This window comes from Scomber scombrus, chromosome 15 (assembly GCF_963691925.1).
Source record: "Scomber scombrus chromosome 15, fScoSco1.1, whole genome shotgun sequence".
Classification (NCBI taxonomy): Eukaryota; Metazoa; Chordata; class Actinopteri; order Scombriformes; family Scombridae; genus Scomber; species Scomber scombrus.
In genome coordinates, this window is record NC_084984.1 from 230,313 (window position 1) to 253,463 (window position 23,151).

The 23,151-nt window shown below is 42.5% G+C and overlaps 2 protein-coding genes across 2 annotated transcripts in view; both read left to right on the forward strand.

The window, feature by feature from the left end:
- The window catches only part of atp6v1g1 (ATPase H+ transporting V1 subunit G1), a 3,341-nt gene extending 2,991 nt beyond the window's left edge, over positions 1-350 (forward strand). Inside the window, exon 3 of the mRNA XM_062434364.1 lies at positions 1-350. This exon is cut by the window's left edge and continues 227 nt beyond it. The gene's annotated coding sequence lies outside the window, so the exon portion shown is untranslated.
- Positions 351-2,265: 1,915 nt separating this feature from the next.
- slc31a1 (solute carrier family 31 member 1) lies at positions 2,266-15,680 on the forward strand. Its single transcript, XM_062434357.1, has 5 exons — positions 2,266-2,355; positions 9,521-9,663; positions 9,755-9,827; positions 9,926-10,094; positions 13,567-15,680. Exons 2-5 carry the CDS (start codon positions 9,523-9,525, stop codon positions 13,766-13,768), a joined length of 585 nt encoding a protein of 194 aa, XP_062290341.1. The 5' UTR covers positions 2,266-2,355; positions 9,521-9,522; the 3' UTR covers positions 13,769-15,680.
- Positions 15,681-23,151: the final 7,471 nt, after the last annotated feature.

Below are 23,151 nucleotides of genomic sequence, written 5' to 3' on the forward strand. Positions count from 1 at the left end.
TTAGCATCGTTAGCCGCTAACAGAAACGATGTAACGTCGTTACTGTGTTGATGTTTACTGAATATTTATATTTATCACAATTAATTAATTTGTTGTCTTTTGTTTTTTTGTTGTTTATTTTGTTAGTCCTCCAAACTATTTCCTGAACCTAACAAAATAAAAGTCTTCGCTGTTTAAATTCAAATTACTGAAAGCTGATTGGCTGTTTGTCTCTTGGCTTTTATTGTGAAAGTCCATTTCCACAGTGTTGTTGTTTTGTTGTTTCCTGTGTGACCATGTGACTTCCTGTTGATGTTTGTGATGTAATGAGGAAAAAGAAAATATTAAAGTGTTGATTGGATGAAACTGTGTGACGCTGTTCTGTGATTGGTTGAAGGCTGCAGGGAGGAGCATCAGTGTTGTTGCTATGGTTACCTGCACAGTGGGGGGGGGGGGGTCACATGGTTCCTTGAAGGTCTTTAACAGGAAGTCCCTGATGTCCTGCAGGAAGCTGCTGGGGGGGACAGGAAGCTGCTGGGGGGGACAGGAAGCTGCTGGGGGGGACAGGAAGCTGCTGGGGGGGGACAGGAAGCTGCTGGGGGGGGACAGGAAGCTGCTGGGGGGGGACAGGAAGCTGCTGGGGGGGACAGGAAGCTGCTGGGGGGGGACAGGAAGTCTGTTTGAAGGTTTAAAACTTGAAACAAAGTAAAGCTGCAGCTGCTGTTAGAGGATTAATATTCAACATGTCTGACTTCACTGTTTTATTGTGTTGATCTCTGTTTACTTCCTGATTTACAATTATTCGTCTCCATTAAATAATATAAATAACACCAGAGACTCTGGCTCGGTTACCATGGTAACTACCTGTGCTGCAGGCCCCCCCCTGATTGGTAGTTTAATCAGACTCTGATTTAATTGTAGTTTCATTCAAATATGAATCATCAATCCTCCTCTGATCAATAATCATGTGATTGATCTCAGACTGATCAATAATCATGTGATTGATCTCAGACTGATCAATAATCATGTGATTGATCTCAGACTGATCAATAATCATGTGATTGATCTCAGACTGATCAATAATCATGTGATTGATCTCAGACTGATCAATAATCATGTGATTGATCTCAGACTGATCAATAATCATGTGATTGATCTCAGACTGATCAATAATCATGTGATTGATCTCAGCAGAATTCACTGATTTATTTCAACTAATGTAAATTTAAAGATCGTCACTGAAAAACATCATTTAGTTTCAAAGCTGAAAACATTTCAACCAATCAGATCAATCTGATCAATCTGATCAATCTGAACAATCTGATTGGTTGAACTGGTTTAAAGTAGATCCTTTAACAAGGTTTAAAGATTTTAAGTATCAATTGAATTTGATTGATCAGCTGATAAAGAGATTAAAACGTTATTCAGTATAAACACTGTTAGTTTTATTAATATGTGATTTTAATAAACTGACATTTCAGCAGCAAGTTGTTTATTATAGGAAACTAATTATAAACAGTTTGATTGGTTTGATTAATGGACTTTAATGTTTATAGATCAACTTTCTGTTTTAGAGGAAAAATGAAACAATGAGATCCAGTCTCACTAAAGCAGGAAGGAAACTATAAACTACATTTATCATGTGGTGAATGTTTAAGACTTAAATGTAACAGTAATGATGTGCTTTATTAAAACACAAACACCTGAACACCATGTTTTTCATGTTTTCTTGTAATATATATTATATATTAATTATAATATATATTATAAATTATATATATATAATATATAATATATATAATATAGTGTATCCTATAATAATATGAATGTGACCTACAACAGTTTCATAATGCACAGAAAGCTTGAATATAATATAAATAACTTTGTTTTATTTGCCAAATGTAAATTCTCATAAACTCCACATTTAACATTTATTTAGTTTTATTAAAACTTGTGAAAGCTGCTCTGTGGATGTTTATGAGCTCTAACTGTAGTTTATGTTCCTGTTGTTGTTATATTTTATGATTGAGTGTTTACATGGAGCCCTGCTCAGCTCTGATGGAATCATGTTTGTTATTTCATGTTTATTCTGCTTGTATTTAGTATTTTCTATTTTCTATTTTTCAATTAAAAAAAACAACAAAAAACCTTTGCACGCGCTCATCAGCTGACTGTGTACGTGGCTCCACTAAGCCCCGCCCCCGCCTCGCCTCCTGATTGGCTGACTCTGACATCTCACTGTAAGCCCCGCCCCTTCGTGCTGCGTAAAGACGTCATGACGCAGGACGCGGAAGTTGCGGGCAGCAGACGGCGGTGAGGAGACAGCTTCTTCTTCTCCGGATTTATTTTAGTTTGACCCGAAAAGAAGAAAAAGAGGTGAGTGTGCGTGTGTGAGTGTGCGTGTTAGTGTTACTGTTACTGTTACTGTGTGTGTGTTAGTGAGTGTGTGTGTTAGTGTTACTGTTACTGTGTGTTACTGTTACTGTGTGTGTGTGTTAGTGTTACTGTTACTGTGTGTGTGTTAGTGAGTGTGCGTGTGTGTTAGTGTTACTGAGTGTGTGTTAGTGTTACTGTGTGTGTGTGTGTGTTACTGTGTGTGTGTTTTAGTGTCTGTGTGTGTGTGTGTTTGTGTGTTTGTGTGTTTGTGTGTTAGCGTGTTAGCGTTACTGTGTGTGTGTGTTAGTGTTACTGAGTGTGTGTTAGTGTTACTGTGTGTGTTTTAGTGTTACTGTGTGTGTGTGTTTGTGTGATAGTGTCTGTGTCACTGCGTGTGTGTGTGTGTGTGTGTGTGTGTGTGTGTGTGTGTGTGTGTGTGTGTGTGTGTTGCACTTTAAGGTTGTTTTTTAGTTGTTTTTTTTTTTACATTTTCTCCACTGGGAACGTGTGTGTTATAGTGTGTATTATAGTGTGTGTGTGTGTGTTATAGTGTGTGTGTGTGTGTGTTATAGAGTGTGTGTATTATAGTGTGTGTGTGTGTGTTATAGTGTGTGTGTATTATAGTGTGTGTGTGTGTGTGTGTGTGTGTTATAGTGTGTGTATTATAGTGTGTGTGTGTGTGTGTGTGTGTGTGTGTGTGTGTTATAGTGTGTGTATTATAGTGTGTGTGTGTGTTATAGTGTGTGCGTGTTATAGTGTGTGTGTGTGTGTGTGTGTGTGTGTGTGTGTGTGTGTGTGTGTGTGTGTGTGTGTGTGTGGCAGAAAGAGCTAAAAGCAGCAGAGGTCACACACACACCAAACTTCAGCGGTAAATGTGATGATTTAAGGTTTTGTTCCCGCCGCTGGTTTCCGGCTGTGTGGGGATCGAACCTGTGACTCTCAGCTCGGACCGGCTCCGGTAGTAAATTCGGCTCGTATAGAAACCACGTGCAGGGTTCTGACTCCCGGTAACCGGCCCGTTAATCTCCTGCAGCATGAAGGTGATCTGGTTCAGAGGGAGATGTTTGTGCACGCAACGCACGCCGATGTGCACGCGGATGTGCGCTGCAGGTGTGGGGTTAAAGTCAGTCGCGTGCACGTGAGTGCGAGTAATGCACGCGCAGAGTGAAGTCTGGTAAGGCTCGTGGGAAAATGTTCACTTCCTCATGAATTAAATAACAAAAAACCGGCTCATAACAAAGAGGCTGCTGTAAGGCTGCCAATCAATCAATCTATCAATCAATCTATCCATCTATCAATCAATCAATCAATCAATCAATCTATCTATCTATCAATCAATCTATCTATCTATCCATCAATCTATCTATCTATCAATCAATCTATCAATCTATCATCTATCAATCTATCTATATTTATTTATACAGCAGAATCACAACAATGAAATGTTTCCTGTTTAATCACATTTATATTTTATATTCTGATTCACTGTAAACATGTTATTGATCCTATATTTGATCTCCTCACTGATTAATAATCAATAATTATTATTATTAAACGATATTGATCAGAGCTTCAATAAAAATCGATCAGTTTAACGATTGATTGATTGATCGAGAGAATGATCTGCAGACAGCTGCAGGTGAGACACGTGATGTCACCACGTGATGTCATCACGTGATGTCACCACGTGATGTCATCACAGGTGAACGGGGACACACGGTGAAGACGTGTCTCGTACAGGTCAAAGGTCAGGGTCGTGTTCCTGCTCTCTGATTGGACGATAAGACGTTGAGCAGCAGGTGTGAACAGGTTAAAGATCAATAACCAATCATCACGTGTCTCACCTGCAGATCATTCTCACAACCAATCAATCAATAGATCAATAGTATGAGATAATGGCCTGTAAACAGATATATATATATATATATAATAACAGCTGCTTTATCATTAACACATAAACAAGGATTCTGATTGGCTGATCCAACGACATCGCTCGGTGTTAACTCCTCCATCTCCTGCAGCTATAGTTATAGTTCTCAGTGTGGAGCTTTAATCACAGATGATTGATGATTGATTGGAGAGTCATCAGAGAGTAGGAACCATATATCGTTATGTTTATGTAGATATGAACGTGCAGGATATTAATATCCTAAAAAGCAACGATGTTAAATAAACTGAAGGTTTGACAAACGCTCAGAAACACCAACATGAACGTTTACAGTGAGGTTATAAATATTCATACAGCTTAATTATCATTTCATTTATTTTAACATTTAAAATATTGTTACAGAAAACTGAGATGTGATAATTAGTCAGCGGAGCTCGACTCTTTATTTTTAATTATCAGCTAATATTTTGGATGAAAACATTTGAAACAATGATGGGAACCGTAGTCATAATCAATCATTTTCATTTATTGATCTGTCTCTGCTTTATTAGTTACATAATTTAATATAATTAAACATTATTTCCATTATTGATCAATGTATTGATTAGTTTTTCATGTTGGTGACATCATCAGAACATGCTAACAAGCTAACACGTTAACTGCCAAAGACGTTCAGTCACCGCGGCGACGCTGACATCACCAAACACACTTAACAGGAAACAGCCGTTGCCGCCGGCGACGCCTGACCCTTCCAGATCTCGTTAATCAGCTGTGATCTAATTGGCTGATGGCAGACGCCACCGTGCTGCGCTCTGATTGGTTCCCTGCCTCCCATAGCCCCGGGGCCTGAGAGCCAATCAGATTACAGCGGGGCGTCTGGTCGGTGATGGATGTCAGGCCGTTACCGTGGTTACGGCTGTGATGTTAGGCTGAGGTGGAGTCAGGCCGTTACCATGGTTACGGCTGTAATGTGAGGCTGAGGTGGAGTCAGCCTCAGTGTGATTGGACGGGTCGAACGAGTCGGACGCTGATCGCTGCCGATCAGAGATCAATAGGAGCGTATTGATCGCTGCCGATCAGAGATCAATAGGAGCGTATTGATAACGTCTATCTGAGCTGATCAGCTGTAGATAATCAATCAGGTGAGTCTGCAGCTCCTCGTCGTTAATGTGAGTGTTTGAGCGACTTTTAGAATCACAGATCAATATTCTTCATCATCTTATGGACCAAACTGATCGATCAACACATTAATCAATAATGGAAGCTCTAATTTAACTTGAAAGATTTTTTTTTTTTTTACCCTAAACCTCAAAAACGTGTTTAGAAAACAGTTTAAAGATGTGAAATCATCGTATTTTGGGACGAGAGCTGAGAACAGATCGGGCCTGTTTCCATCTGGATTATTATAGTTCTGGATTTGACTCTCTATACCGGCTTCCTGTCAGGTCCAATCAGAGGGGACAGAGACACGGTCCAGTCAGAGGGGACAGAGACACGGTCCAGTCAGAGAGGACAGAGACACGGTCCAGTCAGAGAGGACAGAGACACGGTCCAGTCAGAGAGGACAGAGTCACGGTCCAGTCAGAGGGGACAGAGACACGGTCCAGTCAGAGGGGACAGAGTCACGGTCCAGTCAGAGAGGACAGAGACACGGTCCAGTCAGAGGGGACAGAGACAAGGTCCAGTCAGAGGGGACAGAGACACGGTCCAGTCAGAGAGGACAGAGACACGGTCCAGTCAGAGAGGACAGAGACACGGTCCAGTCAGAGAGGACAGAGTCACGGTCCAGTCAGAGGGGACAGAGACACGGTCCAGTCAGAGGGGACAGAGTCACGGTCCAGTCAGAGAGGACAGAGACACGGTCCAGTCAGAGGGGACAGAGACAAGGTCCAGTCAGAGAGGACAGAGACACGGTCCAGTCAGAGGGGACAGAGTCTCGGTCCAGTCAGAGGGGACAGAGTCACGGTCCAGTCAGAGGGGACAGAGTCACGGTCCAGTCAGAGGGGACAGAGTCACGGTCCAGTCAAAGAGGACAGAGACACGGTCCAGTCAGAGGGGACAGAGTCACGGTCCAGTCAGAGAGGACAGGGTCACGGTCCAGTCAGAGAGGACAGGGTCACGGTCCAGTCAGAGGGGACAGAGTCACGGTCCAGTCAGAGGGGACAGAGACACGGTCCAGTCAGAGAGGACACGGTCCAGTCAGAGAGGACAGAGACTCGGTCCAGTCAGAGAGGACAGAGTCACGGTCCAGTCAGAGGGGACAGAGACATGGTCCAGTCAGAGGGGACAGAGTCACGGTCCAGTCAGAGGGGACAGAGTCACGGTCCAGTCAGAGGGGACAGAGTCACGGTCCAGTCAAAGAGGACAGAGTCACGGTCCAGTCAGAGGGGACAGAGTCACGGTCCAGTCAGAGGGGACAGAGACACGGTCCAGTCAGAGGGGACAGAGACACGGTCCAGTCAGAGGGGACAGAGACATGGTCCAGTCAGAGGGGACAGAGTCACGGTCCAGTCAGAGGGGACAGAGACACGGTCCAGTCAGAGGGGACAGAGTCACGGTCCAGTCAGAGGGGACAGAGTCACGGTCCAGTCAGAGAGGACAGAGACACGGTCCAGAGACACGGTCCAGTCAGAGGGGACAGAGACACGGTCCAGTCAGAGAGGACAGAGACACGGTCCAGTCAGAGGGGACAGAGTCACGGTCCAGTCAGAGAGGACAGAGTCACGGTCCAGTCAGAGAGGACAGAGTCACGGTCCAGTCAGAGAGGACAGAGTCACGGTCCAGTCAGAGAGGACAGAGTCTCGGTCCAGTCAGAGAGGACAGAGACACGGTCCAGTCAGAGAGGACAGAGTCACGGTCCAGTCAGAGAGGACAGAGACATGGTCCAGTCAGAGGGGACAGAGACACGGTCCAGTCAGAGGGGACAGAGTCACGGTCCAGTCAGAGAGGACAGGGTCACGGTCCAGTCAGAGAGGACAGAGACACGGTCCAGTCAGAGAGGACACGGTCCAGTCAGAGAGGACAGAGACACGGTCCAGTCAGAGAGGACAGAGTCACGGTCCAGTCAGAGGGGACAGAGACATGGTCCAGTCAGAGGGGACAGAGTCACGGTCCAGTCAGAGGGGACAGAGACACGGTCCAGTCAGAGAGGACAGAGACATGGTCCAGTCAGAGGGGACAGAGTCACGGTCCAGTCAGAGGGGACAGAGACACGGTCCAGTCAGAGGGGACAGAGTCACGGTCCAGTCAGAGGGGACAGAGTCACGGTCCAGTCAGAGGGGACAGAGTCACGGTCCAGTCAGAGGGGACAGAGTCACGGTCCAGTCAGAGGGGACAGAGTCACGGTCCAGTCAGAGAGGACAGAGACACGGTCCAGTCAGAGAGGACACGGTCCAGTCAGAGAGGACACGGTCCAGTCAGAGAGGACAGAGACACGGTCCAGTCAGAGAGGTCAGAGACACGGTCCAGTCAGAGAGGACAGAGACACGGTCCAGTCAGAGGGGACAGAGTCACGGTCCAGTCAGAGAGGACAGAGACACGGTCCAGTCAGAGAGGACAGAGACACGGTCCAGTCAGAGAGGACAGAGACACGGTCCAGTCAGAGGGGACAGAGTCACGGTCCAGTCAGAGAGGACAGAGACACGGTCCAGTCAGAGAGGACAGAGACACGGTCCAGTCAGAGAGGACAGAGACACGGTCCAGTCAGAGAGGACAGAGACACGGTCCAGTCAGAGAGGACAGAGACACGGTCCAGTCAGAGGGGACAGAGTCACGGTCCAGTCAGAGAGGACAGAGACACGGTCCAGTCAGAGAGGACAGAGACATGGTCCAGTCAGAGAGGACAGAGACACGGTCCAGTCAGAGGGGACAGAGACACGGTCCAGTCAGAGGGGACAGAGACACGGTCCAGTCAGAGAGGACAGAGACAAGGTCCAGTCAGAGAGGACAGAGACACGGTCCAGTCAGAGGGGACAGAGTCACGGTCCAGTCAGAGAGGACAGAGTCTCGGTCCAGTCAGAGAGGACAGAGACACGGTCCAGTCAGAGAGGACAGAGTCACGGTCCAGTCAGAGAGGACAGAGACATGGTCCAGTCAGAGGGGACAGAGACACGGTCCAGTCAGAGGGGACAGAGTCACGGTCCAGTCAAAGAGGACAGGGTCACGGTCCAGTCAGAGGGGACAGAGTCACGGTCCAGTCAAAGAGGACAGAGTCACGGTCCAGTCAGAGGGGACAGATTCACGGTCCAGTCTGAGGGGACAGAGTCACGGTCCAGTCAGAGAGGACAGAGACACGGTCCAGTCAGAGAGGACACGGTCCAGTCAGAGGGGACAGAGTCTCTGTCCAGTCAGAGGGGACAGAGACACAGTCCAGTCAGAGGGGACAGAGACACGGTGCAGTCAGAGGGGACAGAGTCACGGTCCAGTCAGAGGGGACAGAGTCACGGTGCAGTCAGAGAGGACACGGTCCAGTCAGTGGGGACAGAGACACGGTCCAGTCAGAGGGGACAGAGTCACGGTCCAGTCAGAGGGGACAGAGTCACGGTCCAGTCAGAGAGGACAGAGTCACGGTCCAGTCAGAGAGGACAGAGACACGGTCCAGAGACACGGTCCAGTCAGAGGGGACAGAGACACGGTCCAGTCAGAGGGGACAGAGACACGGTCCAGTCAGAGGGGACAGAGACACGGTCCAGTCAGAGGGGACAGAGACACGGTCCAGTCAGAGGGGACAGAGACACGGTCCAGTCAGAGAGGACAGAGACACGGTCCAGTCAGAGAGGACAGAGTCATGGTCCAGTCAGAGAGGACAGAGACACGGTCCAGTCAGAGGGGACAGAGTCATGGTCCAGTCAGAGAGGACAGAGTCATGGTCCAGTCAGGGAGGACAGAGTCACGGTCCAGTCAGAGGGGACAGAGTCACGGTCCAGTCAGAGAGGACAGAGTCTCGGTCCAGTCAGAGGGGACAGAGTCACGGTCCAGTCAGAGGGGACAGAGTCACGGTCCAGTCAGAGGGGACAGAGACACAGTCCAGTCAGAGGGGACAGAGTCTCGGTCCAGTCAGAGGGGACAGAGTCGACCCGTGGAACAGTTTTACCGTCAGACTCCCCTCTGAGCTCCACATCCTGACTCTTATTGTGTAGTTTTGTGTTTATAGTTCACTGACTTTCATCTTGTGTTTGAAGCTCTGTTTGTTTTTAATGTGCGATAGAGAGAAACTCTGTCTAACTGCTCTGATTGGTTGTGCCGTCTCCCTCTCTCTGATTGGCTGTTGCCCGGCAGCCATGAACCACAGCGCCATGGAGATGGACCACAGCCACCACCATCACGCCACCATGGCTCCGCCCAGCGGCGGCGGCCATGTCCACGGAGGCGGGGCCAGTGACGCAGTGCTTGATGGGAAGTGTGGCGGACACGGCGGGATGGTAACGTAGCTTTAGCATTAGCATGTAGCATCATAACTTCGAGCAGCCGCTTACAGAAAAGAGCTAACATGCTACTGCTGTCGTTGCCTAGGCGATGAGCTTTTACTTCGGATACAGTAACGTGGAGCTGCTGTTCACCGGACTGCTCATCAACTCCCCCGGAGGTCACTTTACATTCATATTCAATACATTTATATATATTTAACTTTTTTATAGATTTCAGTATTTAACCCCTCCCTCTTTCCTCCTCTTGTCCAATCAGAGATGGTGGGGGCGTGTATAGGTGTCTTCCTATTGGCCATCCTGTACGAGGGGATGAAGATCGGCCGCGAGGCGCTGCTGCGACGCAGTCAGGTCAACGTGCGCTACAACTCGATGCCGGTGCCCGGGGCTGATGGGACGGTGCTGATGGAGACACACAAGACGGTCGGGTAGGTTCTCATCAGTCATGTGGTCATCAGTCATGTGATCATCAGTCATGTGATCATCAGTCATGTGGTCATCAGTCATGTGGTCATCAGTCATGTGGTCATCAGTGATGTGATCATCAGTCATGTGATCATACATGTCATGTGTTCGCCATCAGTTTAATGACTGACAGTCAGGGTTTGGAGGAGGCGGAGACTCCTGTTGCACTTAAGTCCCGCCTCTCAGGACCCTCTCTCAGGTAACTCAGAGTCTTAGTTCTGGTTCTGGTTCTGGTTCTGGTTCTGGGTCTTTCTGCGTCTCAGCCTCTCTGAAGCAGCAGCAGTCAGTAGGGCTGGGCGGTATATCGAGTAATCACAGAGTCTACAGAGGTAGTTAGAGAGTCTACAGAGGTAGTTAGAGTCTACAGAGGTAGTTAGAGTCTACAGAGGTAGTTAGAGAGTCTACAGAGGTAGTTACAGTCTACAGAGGTAGTTACAGAGTCTACAGAGGTAGTTACAGAGTCTACAGAGGTAGTTAGAGAGTCTACAGAGGTAGTTAGAGTCTACAGAGGTAGTTACAGAGTCTACAGAGGTAGTTAGAGAGTCTACAGAGGTAGTTAGAGAGTCTACAGAGGTAGTTAGAGTCTACAGAGGTAGTTACAGAGTCTACAGAGGTAGTTAGAGAGTCTACAGAGGTAGTTAGAGTCTACAGAGGTAGTTAGAGAGTCTACAGAGGTAGTTATAGAGTCTACAGAGGTAGTTACAGAGTCTACAGAGGTAGTTAGAGTCTACAGAGGTAGTTAGAGTCTACAGAGGTAGTTACAGAGTCTACAGAGGTAGTTACAGAGTCTACAGAGGTAGTTACAGAGTCTACAGAGGTAGTTAGAGTCTACAGAGGTAGTTAGAGAGTCTACAGAGGTAGTTATAGAGTCTACAGAGGTAGTTAGAGTCTACAGAGGTAGTTATAGAGTCTACAGAGGTAGTTAGAGAGTCTACAGAGGTAGTTATAGAGTCTACAGAGGTAGTTAGAGTCTACAGAGGTAGTTAGAGAGTCTACAGAGGTAGTTATATAGTCTACAGAGGTAGTTATAGAGTCTACAGAGGTAGTTAGAGTCTACAGAGGTAGTTAGAGAGTCTACAGAGGTAGTTAGAGAGTCTACAGAGGTAGTTAGAGTCTACAGAGGTAGTTAGAGAGTCTACAGAGGTAGTTATAGAGTCTACAGAGGTAGTTATAGAGTCTACAGAGGTAGTTAGAGTCTACAGAGGTAGTTACAGAGTCTACAGAGGTAGTTAGAGTCTACAGAGGTAGTTACAGAGTCTACAGAGGTAGTTAGAGTCTACAGAGGTAGTTAGAGAGTCTACAGAGGTAGTTAGAGTCTACAGAGGTAGTTAGAGTCTACAGAGGTAGTTAGAGTCTACAGAGGTAGTTAGAGAGTCTACAGAGGTAGTTATAGAGTCTACAGAGGTAGTTAGAGAGTCTACAGAGGTAGTTAGAGAGTCTACAGAGGTAGTTAGAGAGTCTACAGAGGTAGTTAGAGTCTACAGAGGTAGTTAGAGTCTACAGAGGTAGTTAGAGTCTACAGAGGTAGTTAGAGAGTCTACAGAGGTAGTTATAGAGTCTACAGAGGTAGTTATAGAGTCTACAGAGGTAGTTAGAGTCTCCAGAGGTAGTTATAGAGTCTACAGAGGTAGTTAGAGAGTCTACAGAGGTAGTTAGAGTCTACAGAGGTAGTTACAGAGTCTACAGAGGTAGTTACAGAGTCTACAGAGGTAGTTATAGAGTCTACAGAGGTAGTTACAGAGTCTACAGAGGTAGTTACAGAGTCTACAGAGGTAGTTAGAGAGTCTACAGAGGTAGTTAGAGTCTACAGAGGTAGTTACAGAGTCTACAGAGGTAGTTACAGAGTCTACAGAGGTAGTTACAGAGTCTACAGAGGTAGTTAGAGTCTACAGAGGTAGTTACAGAGTCTACAGAGGTAGTTACAGAGTCTACAGAGGTAGTTATAGAGTCTACAGAGGTAGTTACAGAGTCTACAGAGGTAGTTATAGAGTCTACAGAGGTAGTTATAGAGTCTACAGAGGTAGTTACAGAGTCTACAGAGGTAGTTATAGAGTCTACAGAGGTAGTTAGAGTCTACAGAGGTAGTTAGAGAGTCTACAGAGGTAGTTAGAGTCTACAGAGGTAGTTAGTCTACAGAGGTAGTTAGAGAGTCTACAGAGGTAGTTACAGAGTCTACAGAGGTAGTTACAGAGTCTACAGAGGTAGTTACAGAGTCTACAGAGGTAGTTAGAGTCTACAGAGGTAGTTACAGAGTCTACAGAGGTAGTTACAGAGTCTACAGAGGTAGTTAGAGTCTACAGAGGTAGTTAGAGAGTCTACAGAGGTAGTTACAGAGTCTACAGAGGTAGTTATAGAGTCTACAGAGGTAGTTAGAGTCTACAGAGGTAGTTACAGAGTCTACAGAGGTAGTTACAGAGTCTACAGAGGTAGTTAGAGAGTCTACAGAGGTAGTTACAGAGTCTACAGAGGTAGTTATAGAGTCTACAGAGGTAGTTAGAGAGTCTACAGGGGTAGTTACAGAGTCTACAGAGGTAGTTAGAGTCTACAGAGGTAGTTAGAGTCTACAGAGGTAGTTATAGAGTCTACAGAGGTAGTCACAGAGTCTACAGAGGTAGTTATAGAGTCTACAGAGGTAGTTAGAGAGTCTACAGAGGTAGTTAGAGTCTACAGAGGTAGTTACAGAGTCTACAGAGGTAGTTAGAGAGTCTACAGAGGTATTGTCCAGCCCTGGTGGACTCTCAGTAACTGGGTACAGAGCTCTTCTGTGTGGAGGTCCAGAGCAACTAATGATGCTAACAATGCTAACAATGCTAAGTGTATTAAACTTTCCTGGATTTGGTATAAGCTAACATGCTAATGTGAAAAACTAGATGCTAACTGTGATTAAATATCGTTATTAACATTAACGCTAATAAACAATGCTGCTGCTAACAATACATATTTAAACTGCTGCTAATGCTACATCCATTAATCTAACTGAAGATCATAAATGTAATAAACAATCTACCACAAATGCTAACAGTGATAGCTAACAGTAACAGTATATATAGAGTAACATTAGCTGCTAACAGTGATAAGTTTGTTTATTACATCGTCTGAGTTTGACATACCACAGAAAGGTGTGTTGTTAACCAACCTGCCAAATGTGAATGATTTAAAAAATTGTCAAATATCTGAAATTAGGCTTCAAAGTTGTGTAAAAATCAGCCTCTGAAGCCCCGCCCCCTACCAAGTGTCACCTGTCAATCAAAATCACCACTGCTACCTAAAAGCTAACAGTAACTCACCACTAGCCAGGTTATTATGAAGGGTTCTTATTTTTATTATTAGTGATGCTATCAGCAGTTTATCATTATCTTTATTGCTAATCTTAACACTGCTAATCAGAATACAGTTGATGCTAACAGTCATGCTAACTTGCTCTTCTCCTCTCAGGCAGCGGATGCTAAGCCCCGCCCACTTCCTGCAGACCCTGCTGCACGTCTTTCAGGTGGTCGTCAGCTACTTCCTGATGCTCGTCTTCATGACCTACAACGGCTACCTCTGCATCGCCGTGGCAGCCGGCGCCGGCATGGGCTACTTCCTGTTCAGCTGGCGGAAGGCCGTGGTCGTCGACATCACGGAGCACTGCCATTAGCCTGTTAGCTCGTGTGCTAGTTAGCTTTCCTGTGGTGAGGTTCGATTATTGCTGATCACAATCGATGAACGCTAGCTGACGTTCTAACATAACGGCGCTGGAGACACTAAACTACGAACAGCTGTTACTCGGTAACCATGGTAACGCCTCGTACACTAACGACTGTAGTTAGCCAGGAAACGACTAATCGCACTCGTTGTTTTCTAACACAAACATCTTTTTTTTTTCTTTTTTTTGGGAGGCGGGGAAACTTCTACAGCTGGACGAGCCGACCAATCACAGCTCGACCACTTGAGACGTCTGATTGGCCGAATCACCTCGTTCTGTCTTTTTATTTTATTTTTTTTCCTCGTTAGTGCCATGACAACTGGAAGGTTAGCGCTATATGTAGCTTACATACACGTATTATTGTAGTTAGCATCGCTAGCGGTTCAAGAGGAGCAACCAATCAGAATTTAGACAGTATAATTTATTAGCGAATAGATGTTTTATTAACTTTTTTTTTAGATTTAACTGAAAATATAAAATATATCTTTTTTTTGTCTTTTTTTGAAACTAAAATACAGTTAACGTGAAACCAGCTTACATTTTTATCCTTTATTACATCATCGTTCACAGTAGCCAATCAGAGCTCAGATCCTTTAGTAAAGGTTTACATTATGTTTTTGTTTTGTGATTATTTCCCCACTTTTATTTTGAAATTAAAAACATCGTACACCTGCCGACATATTTTGAGATAAATTCAAAGCTCCAGAATCACGCGTGGTAAAGAAGATTATTAACAATGAGACGCGTTGTTAATAATCTTCTTCTATACGAAGCGTTTCTGGACTTTTTTTTTTACACCTTTTTTTTGTTTTTTGGGGTTTTTTTGTTAAATTTTGCGATCAATTCGTGTCGGGCTCCACCGTCGTCCTTAACGAGACACCTGCTGCCTTAACGAGGCTGAACGTGCTGCTGCTGACTGGAGGCCAGTGATTCACTTTTAGATCAACTTTAAAAAAACCTTTAACTTGAACCATCAACATGCTGTTCAGCCTCTAATCATCATCGATTAGTGATTCATCCTCTAATCATCATCGATTAGTGATTCATCCTCTAATCATCATCGATTAGTGATTCATCCTCTAATCATCATCGATTAGTGATTCATCCTCTAATCATCATCGATTAGTGATTCATCCTCTAATCATCATCGATTAGTGATTCATCCTCTAATCATCATCGATTAGTGATTCATCCTCTAATCATCATCGATTAGTGATTCATCCTCTAATCATCATCGATTAGTGATTCATCCTCTAATCATCATCGATTAGTGATTCATCCTCAACGTTCAGAGCAGAGAGGAAACTTTACTTTTGAGGCTTTTTGTTGTCAAACATTCAACAGCTGCACTAAAACATTTTTAGAGAATTGAAATATTTCCTTTTTGTATATTCTGAGTCACGTGAGGATAATTCATCCAATTTCTGGCTAAAAGAAAAGTTTTTAAGGTGTTTTTTGTTTCTCTCAAATGTAAAATAAATAAAAGGAGGATGACATTAGACCCTGGACAGTATGTACGGGTTAGATGAAGCTCATTTCCACCAGAAACAGGAAACAGGAACAAAGGGAACTGATCCTGACTGCTCTGTTCTGGATGAAATGACTTTAAATGTGATTTTTTTTTTGGGGTCTTTTCTGGTATATTTTCGCACTTTCTGGACCAATCAGGTGAGCAGGAACAGATCACGTGTTACTGCAGAGCCGGTGGAAGCTGCAGTCGAGTTCAACAGACTCTTCATGTTGATGTTGGTAGAAAATAAAAACGTTATGATTAAAACTGTGTGAAGGAAAATATTTTATCAGAGTATTAAAGTGTCAAATGTTTTAATTGTTGTCAACGATGCTGGAAACAATAAAGTTTATCAAGAAACTCCTCGTCAGTTTGTCTGAAAGAAGAAATAAACTATAAATATCTTTACTGTAGTACAGTTAGAGGTACTAGTACTTTACTGTAGTACAGTTAGAGGTACTAGTACTTTACTGTAGTACAGTTAGAGGTACTAGTACTTTACTGTAGTACTGTTAGAGGTACTAGTACTTTACTGTAGTACAGTTTGAGGTACTTGTACTTTACTGTAGTACAGTTAGAGGTACTAGTACTTTACTGTAGTACAGTTAGAGGTACTAGTACTTTACTGTAGTACAGTTAGAGGTACTTGTACTTTACCGTAGTACAGTTAGAGGTACTTGTACTTTACTGTAGTACAGTTAGAGGTACTAGTACTTTACTGTAGTACTGTTAGAGGTACTAGTACTTTACTGTAGTACAGTTTGAGGTACTTGTACTTTACTGTAGTACAGTTAGAGGTACTAGTACTTTACTGTAGTACAGTTAGAGGTACTAGTACTGTACTGTAGTACAGTTAGAGGTACTAGTACTTTACTGTAGTACAGTTTGAGGTACTAGTACTTTACTGTAGTACAGTTAGAGGTACTAGTACTTTACTGTAGTACAGTTTGAGGTACTAGTACTTTACTGTAGTACAGTTAGAGGTACTAGTACTTTACTGTAGTACAGTTTGAGGTACTAGTACTTTACTGTAGTACAGTTAGAGGTACTAGTACTTTACTGTAGTACAGTTTGAGGTACTAGTATTTTACTGTAGTACAGTTAGAGGTACTAGTACTTTACTGTAGTACAGTTAGAGGTACTAGTACTTTACTGTAGTACAGTTAGAGGTACTAGTACTTTACTGTAGTACAGTTAGAGGTACTAGTACTTTACTGTAGTACAGTTAGAGGTACTTGTACTTTACTGTAGTACAGTTAGAGGTACTTGTACTTTACTGTAGTACAGTTAGAGGTACTAGTACTTTACTGTAGTACAGTTAGAGGTACTAGTACTTTACTGTAGTACTGTTAGAGGTACTAGTACTTTACTGTAGTACAGTTTGAGGTACTTGTACTTTACTGTAGTACAGTTAGAGGTACTAGTACTTTACTGTAGTACAGTTAGAGGTACTAGTACTGTACTGTAGTACAGTTAGAGGTACTAGTACTTTACTGTAGTACAGTTAGAGGTACTAGTACTGTACTGTAGTACAGTTTGAGGTACTTGTACTTTACTGTAGTACAGTTAGAGGTACTTGTACTTTACTGTAGTACAGTTAGAGGTACTAGTACTTTACTGTAGTACAGTTAGAGGTACTTGTACTTTACTGTAGTACAGTTAGAGGTACTTGTACTTTACTGTAGTACAGTTAGAGGTACTAGTACTGTACTGTAGTACAGTTAGAGGTACTAGTACTGTACTGTAGTACAGTTAGAGGTACTTGTACTTTACTGTAGTACAGTTAGAGGTACTAGTACTGTTAGAGGTACTTGTACTTTACTGTAGTACAGTTAGAGGTACTAGTACTTTACTGTAGTACAGTTAGAGGTACTAGTACTTTACTGTAGTACAGTTAGAGGTACTAGTACTTTACTGTAGTACAGTTTGAGGTACTAGTACTTTACTGTAGTACAGTTAGAGGTACTAGTACTTTACTGTAGTACAGTTAGAGGTACTTGTACTTTACTGTAGTACAGTTAGAGGTACTTGTACTTTACTGTAGTACAGTTAGAGGTACTAGTACTTTACTGTAGTACAGTTAGAGGTACTAGTACTTTACTGTAGTACAGTTTGAGGTACTAGTACTTTACTGTAGTACAGTTAGAGGTACTAGTACTTTACTGTAGTACAGTTAGAGGTACTAGTACTTTACTGTAGTACAGTTAGAGGTACTTGTACTTTACTGTAGTATAGTTAGAGGTACTAGTACTTTACTGTAGTACAGTTAGAGGTACTTGTACTTTACTGTAGTACAGTTAGAGGTACTTGTACTTTACTGTAGTACAGTTAGAGGTACTAGTACTTTACTGTAGTACAGTTAGAGGTACTTGTACTTTACTGTAGTACAGTTAGAGGTACTAGTACTGTACTGTAGTACAGTTAGAGGTACTAGTACTTTACTGTAGTACAGTTAGAGGTACTTGTACTTTACTGTAGTACAGTTAGAGGTACTTGTACTTTACTGTAGTACAGTTAGAGGTACTAGTACTGTACTGTAGTACAGTTAGAGGTACTAGTACTTTACTGTAGTACAGTTAGAGGTACTTGTACTTTACTGTAGTACAGTTAGAGGTACTAGTACTGTACTGTAGTACAGTTAGAGGTACTAGTACTGTACTGTAGTACAGTTAGAGGTACTAGTACTTTACTGTAGTACAGTTTGAGGTACTAGTACTTTACTGTAGTACAGTTAGAGGTACTAGTACTTTACTGTAGTACAGTTAGAGGTACTAGTACTTTACTGTAGTACAGTTAGAGGTACTAGTACTGTACTGTAGTACAGTTAGAGGTACTAGTACTTTACTGTAGTACAGTTAGAGGTACTAGTACTTTACTGTAGTACAGTTAGAGGTACTAGTACTTTACTGTAGTACAGTTAGAGGTACTAGTACTTTACTGTAGTACAGTTTGAGGTACTAGTACTTTACTGTAGTACAGTTAGAGGTACTAGTACTTTACTGTAGTACAGTTAGAGGTACTTGTACTTTACTGTAGTACAGTTAGAGGTACTAGTACTTTACTGTAGTACAGTTAGAGGTACTAGTACTTTACTGTAGTACAGTTAGAGGTACTAGTACTTTACTGTAGTACAGTTAGAGGTACTAGTACTTTACTGTAGTACAGTTAGAGGTACTAGTACTTTACTGTAGTACTGTTAGAGGTACTAGTACTTTACTGTAGTACAGTTTGAGGTACTTGTACTTTACTGTAGTACAGTTAGAGGTACTAGTACTTTACTGTAGTACAGTTAGAGGTACTAGTACTTTACTGTAGTACAGTTAGAGGTACTTGTACTTTACCGTAGTACAGTTAGAGGTACTTGTACTTTACTGTAGTACAGTTAGAGGTACTAGTACTTTACTGTAGTACTGTTAGAGGTACTAGTACTTTACTGTAGTACAGTTTGAGGTACTTGTACTTTACTGTAGTACAGTTAGAGGTACTAGTACTTTACTGTAGTACAGTTAGAGGTACTAGTACTGTACTGTAGTACAGTTAGAGGTACTAGTACTTTACTGTAGTACAGTTTGAGGTACTAGTACTTTACTGTAGTACAGTTAGAGGTACTAGTACTTTACTGTAGTACAGTTTGAGGTACTAGTACTTTACTGTAGTACAGTTAGAGGTACTTGTACTTTACTGTAGTACAGTTAGAGGTACTAGTACTTTACTGTAGTACAGTTAGAGGTACTAGTACTTTACTGTAGTACAGTTAGAGGTACTTGTACTTTACTGTAGTACAGTTAGAGGTACTTGTACTTTACTGTAGTACAGTTAGAGGTACTTGTACTTTACTGTAGTACAGTTAGAGGTACTAGTACTTTACTGTAGTACAGTTAGAGGTACTAGTACTTTACTGTAGTACTGTTAGAGGTACTAGTACTTTACTGTAGTACAGTTTGAGGTACTTGTACTTTACTGTAGTACAGTTAGAGGTACTAGTACTTTACTGTAGTACAGTTAGAGGTACTAGTACTGTACTGTAGTACAGTTAGAGGTACTAGTACTTTACTGTAGTACAGTTAGAGGTACTAGTACTGTACTGTAGTACAGTTTGAGGTACTTGTACTTTACTGTAGTACAGTTAGAGGTACTTGTACTTTACTGTAGTACAGTTAGAGGTACTAGTACTTTACTGTAGTACAGTTAGAGGTACTTGTACTTTACTGTAGTACAGTTAGAGGTACTTGTACTTTACTGTAGTACAGTTAGAGGTACTAGTACTGTACTGTAGTACAGTTAGAGGTACTAGTACTGTACTGTAGTACAGTTTGAGGTACTTGTACTTTACTGTAGTACAGTTAGAGGTACTAGTACTGTTAGAGGTACTTGTACTTTACTGTAGTACAGTTAGAGGTACTAGTACTTTACTGTAGTACAGTTAGAGGTACTAGTACTTTACTGTAGTACAGTTAGAGGTACTAGTACTTTACTGTAGTACAGTTTGAGGTACTAGTACTTTACTGTAGTACAGTTAGAGGTACTAGTACTTTACTGTAGTACAGTTAGAGGTACTTGTACTTTACTGTAGTACAGTTAGAGGTACTTGTACTTTACTGTAGTACAGTTAGAGGTACTAGTACTTTACTGTAGTACAGTTAGAGGTACTAGTACTTTACTGTAGTACAGTTTGAGGTACTAGTACTTTACTGTAGTACAGTTAGAGGTACTAGTACTTTACTGTAGTACAGTTAGAGGTACTAGTACTTTACTGTAGTACAGTTAGAGGTACTTGTACTTTACTGTAGTACAGTTAGAGGTACTAGTACTTTACTGTAGTACTGTTAGAGGTACTTGTACTTTACTGTAGTACAGTTAGAGGTACTAGTACTTTACTGTAGTACAGTTAGAGGTACTAGTACTTTACTGTAGTACAGTTAGAGGTACTTGTACTTTACTGTAGTATAGTTAGAGGTACTTATACTTTACTGTAGTACAGTTAGAGGTACTTGTACTTTACTGTAGTACAGTTAGAGGTACTTGTACTTTACTGTAGTACAGTTAGAGGTACTAGTACTGTACTGTAGTACAGTTAGAGGTACTAGTACTTTACTGTAGTACAGTTAGAGGTACTTGTACTTTACTGTAGTACAGTTAGAGGTACTAGTACTGTACTGTAGTACAGTTAGAGGTACTAGTACTGTACTGTAGTACAGTTAGAGGTACTAGTACTTTACTGTAGTACAGTTTGAGGTACTAGTACTTTACTGTAGTACAGTTAGAGGTACTAGTACTTTACTGTAGTACAGTTAGAGGTACTAGTACTTTACTGTAGTACAGTTAGAGGTACTAGTACTGTACTGTAGTACAGTTAGAGGTACTAGTACTTTACTGTAGTACAGTTAGAGGTACTAGTACTTTACTGTAGTACAGTTAGAGGTACTAGTACTTTACTGTAGTACAGTTAGAGGTACTAGTACTTTACTGTAGTACAGTTTGAGGTACTAGTACTTTACTGTAGTACAGTTAGAGGTACTAGTACTTTACTGTAGTACAGTTTGAGGTACTAGTACTTTACTGTAGTACAGTTAGAGGTACTTGTACTTTACTGTAGTACAGTTAGAGGTACTTGTACTTTACTGTAGTACAGTTAGAGGTACTAGTACTTTACTGTAGTACAGTTAGAGGTACTAGTACTTTACTGTAGTACAGTTAGAGGTACTAGTACTTTACTGTAGTACAGTTTGAGGTACTAGTACTTTACTGTAGTACAGTTAGAGGTACTAGTACTTTACTGTAGTACAGTTAGAGGTACTTGTACTTTACTGTAGTACAGTTAGAGGTACTAGTACTTTACTGTAGTACTGTTAGAGGTACTTGTACTTTACTGTAGTACAGTTAGAGGTACTAGTACTTTACTGTAGTACAGTTAGAGGTACTAGTACTTTACTGTAGTACAGTTAGAGGTACTTGTACTTTACTGTAGTATAGTTAGAGGTACTTATACTTTACTGTAGTACAGTTAGAGGTACTAGTACTTTACTGTAGTACAGTTAGAGGTACTTGTACTTTACTGTAGTACAGTTAGAGGTACTTGTACTTTACTGTAGTACAGTTAGAGGTACTAGTACTTTACTGTAGTACAGTTTGAGGTACTAGTACTTTACTGTAGTACAGTTAGAGGTACTAGTACTTTACTGTAGTACAGTTAGAGGTACTAGTACTTTACTGCAGTACAGTTAGAGGTACTAGTACTATACTGTAGTACAGTTAGAGGTACTAGTACTTTACTGTAGTACAGTTAGAGGTACTAGTACTTTACTGTAGTACAGTTAGAGGTACTAGTACTTTACTGTAGTACAGTTTAAGGTACTAGTACTTTACTGTAGTACAGTTAGAGGTACTTTACTGTAGTACAGTTAGAGGTACTAGTACTTTACTGTAGTACAGTTAGAGGTACTTATACTTTACTGTAGTACAGTTAGAGGTACTAGTACTTTACTGTAGTACAGTTAGAGGTACTAGTACTTTACTGTAGTACAGTTAGAGGTACTTGTACTTTACTGTAGTACAGTTAGAGGTACTTGTACTTTACTGTAGTACAGTTAGAGGTACTAGTACTTTACTGTAGTACTGTTAGAGGTACTAGTACTTTACTGTAGTACAGTTAGAGGTACTAGTACTTTACTGTAGTACAGTTTGAGGTACTAGTACTTTACTGTAGTACAGTTAGAGGTACTAGTACTTTACTGTAGTACAGTTAGAGGTACTAGTACTTTACTGTAGTACAGTTAGAGGTACTTATACTTTACTGTAGTACAGTTAGAGGTACTTGTACTTTACTGTAGTACAGTTAGAGGTACTTATACTTTACTGTAGTACAGTTAGAGGTACTAGTACTTTACTGTAGTACAGTTAGAGGTACTTATACTTTACTGTAGTACAGTTAGAGGTACTTGTACTTTACTGTAGTACAGTTAGAGGTACTTATACTTTACTGTAGTACAGTTAGAGGTACTTATACTTTACTGTAGTACAGTTAGAGGTACTTGTACTTTACTGTAGTACAGTTAGAGGTACTTATACTTTACTGTAGTACAGTTAGAGGTACTAGTACTTTACTGTAGTACAGTTAGAGGTACTTGTACTTTACTGTAGTACAGTTAGAGGTACCAGCCATGGACCAGAATGAGTGATGTTTGTAAAATGTTCAGAAACAAAATTATTTAAATTATTATTGATCAGCTGTACTGATAACTGAGTGATCAGATGAAATGGACACATCTCACTCCGGCCTGCAGGGGGCAGTAACGGACAGTAGGGGGTAGTAGGGGGCAGTAACAGGCTGTAGGGGGCAGTAACAGGCTGTAGGGGGCAGTAACAGGCTGTAGGGGGCAGTAACAGGCAGTAGGGGGCAGTAACGGACAGTAGGGGGCAGTAACGGGCAGTAACAGGCTGTAGGGGGCAGTAACAGGCTGTAGGGGGCAGTAACGGACAGCAGGGGGCAGTAACAGGCTGTAGGGGGCAGTAACAGGCAGTAGGGGGCAGTAACGGACAGTAACAGGCAGTAAGGGGCAGTAACGGACAGTAGGGGGCAGTCACAGGCAGTAACAGACAGTAACAGGCTGTAGGGGGCAGTAACGGACAGTAGGGGGCAGTAACAGGCTGTAGGGGGCAGTAACGGACAGCAGGGGGCAGTAACGGACAGTAACAGGCAGTAAGGGGCAGTAACGGACAGTAGGGGGCAGTAACGGACAGTAACAGGCAGTAAGGGGCAGTAACGGACAGTAGGGGGCAGTATCAGGCTACAGTCTGCCGGATGTGAGGAGGAGTACTTCCGGGC

Excerpts from the sequence above, each read along its gene's own strand:
- slc31a1 (XM_062434357.1), top strand. The coding sequence starts at position 9,523 with ATGAACCACAGCGCCATGGAGATGGACCACAGCCACCACCATCACGCC. Across the intron at positions 9,664-9,754 it reads GTGGCGGACACGGCGGGATG|GCGATGAGCTTTTACTTCGG; the intron begins GTAACGTAGCTT and ends GTCGTTGCCTAG. Across the intron at positions 9,828-9,925 it reads GCTCATCAACTCCCCCGGAG|AGATGGTGGGGGCGTGTATA; the intron begins GTCACTTTACAT and ends TTGTCCAATCAG.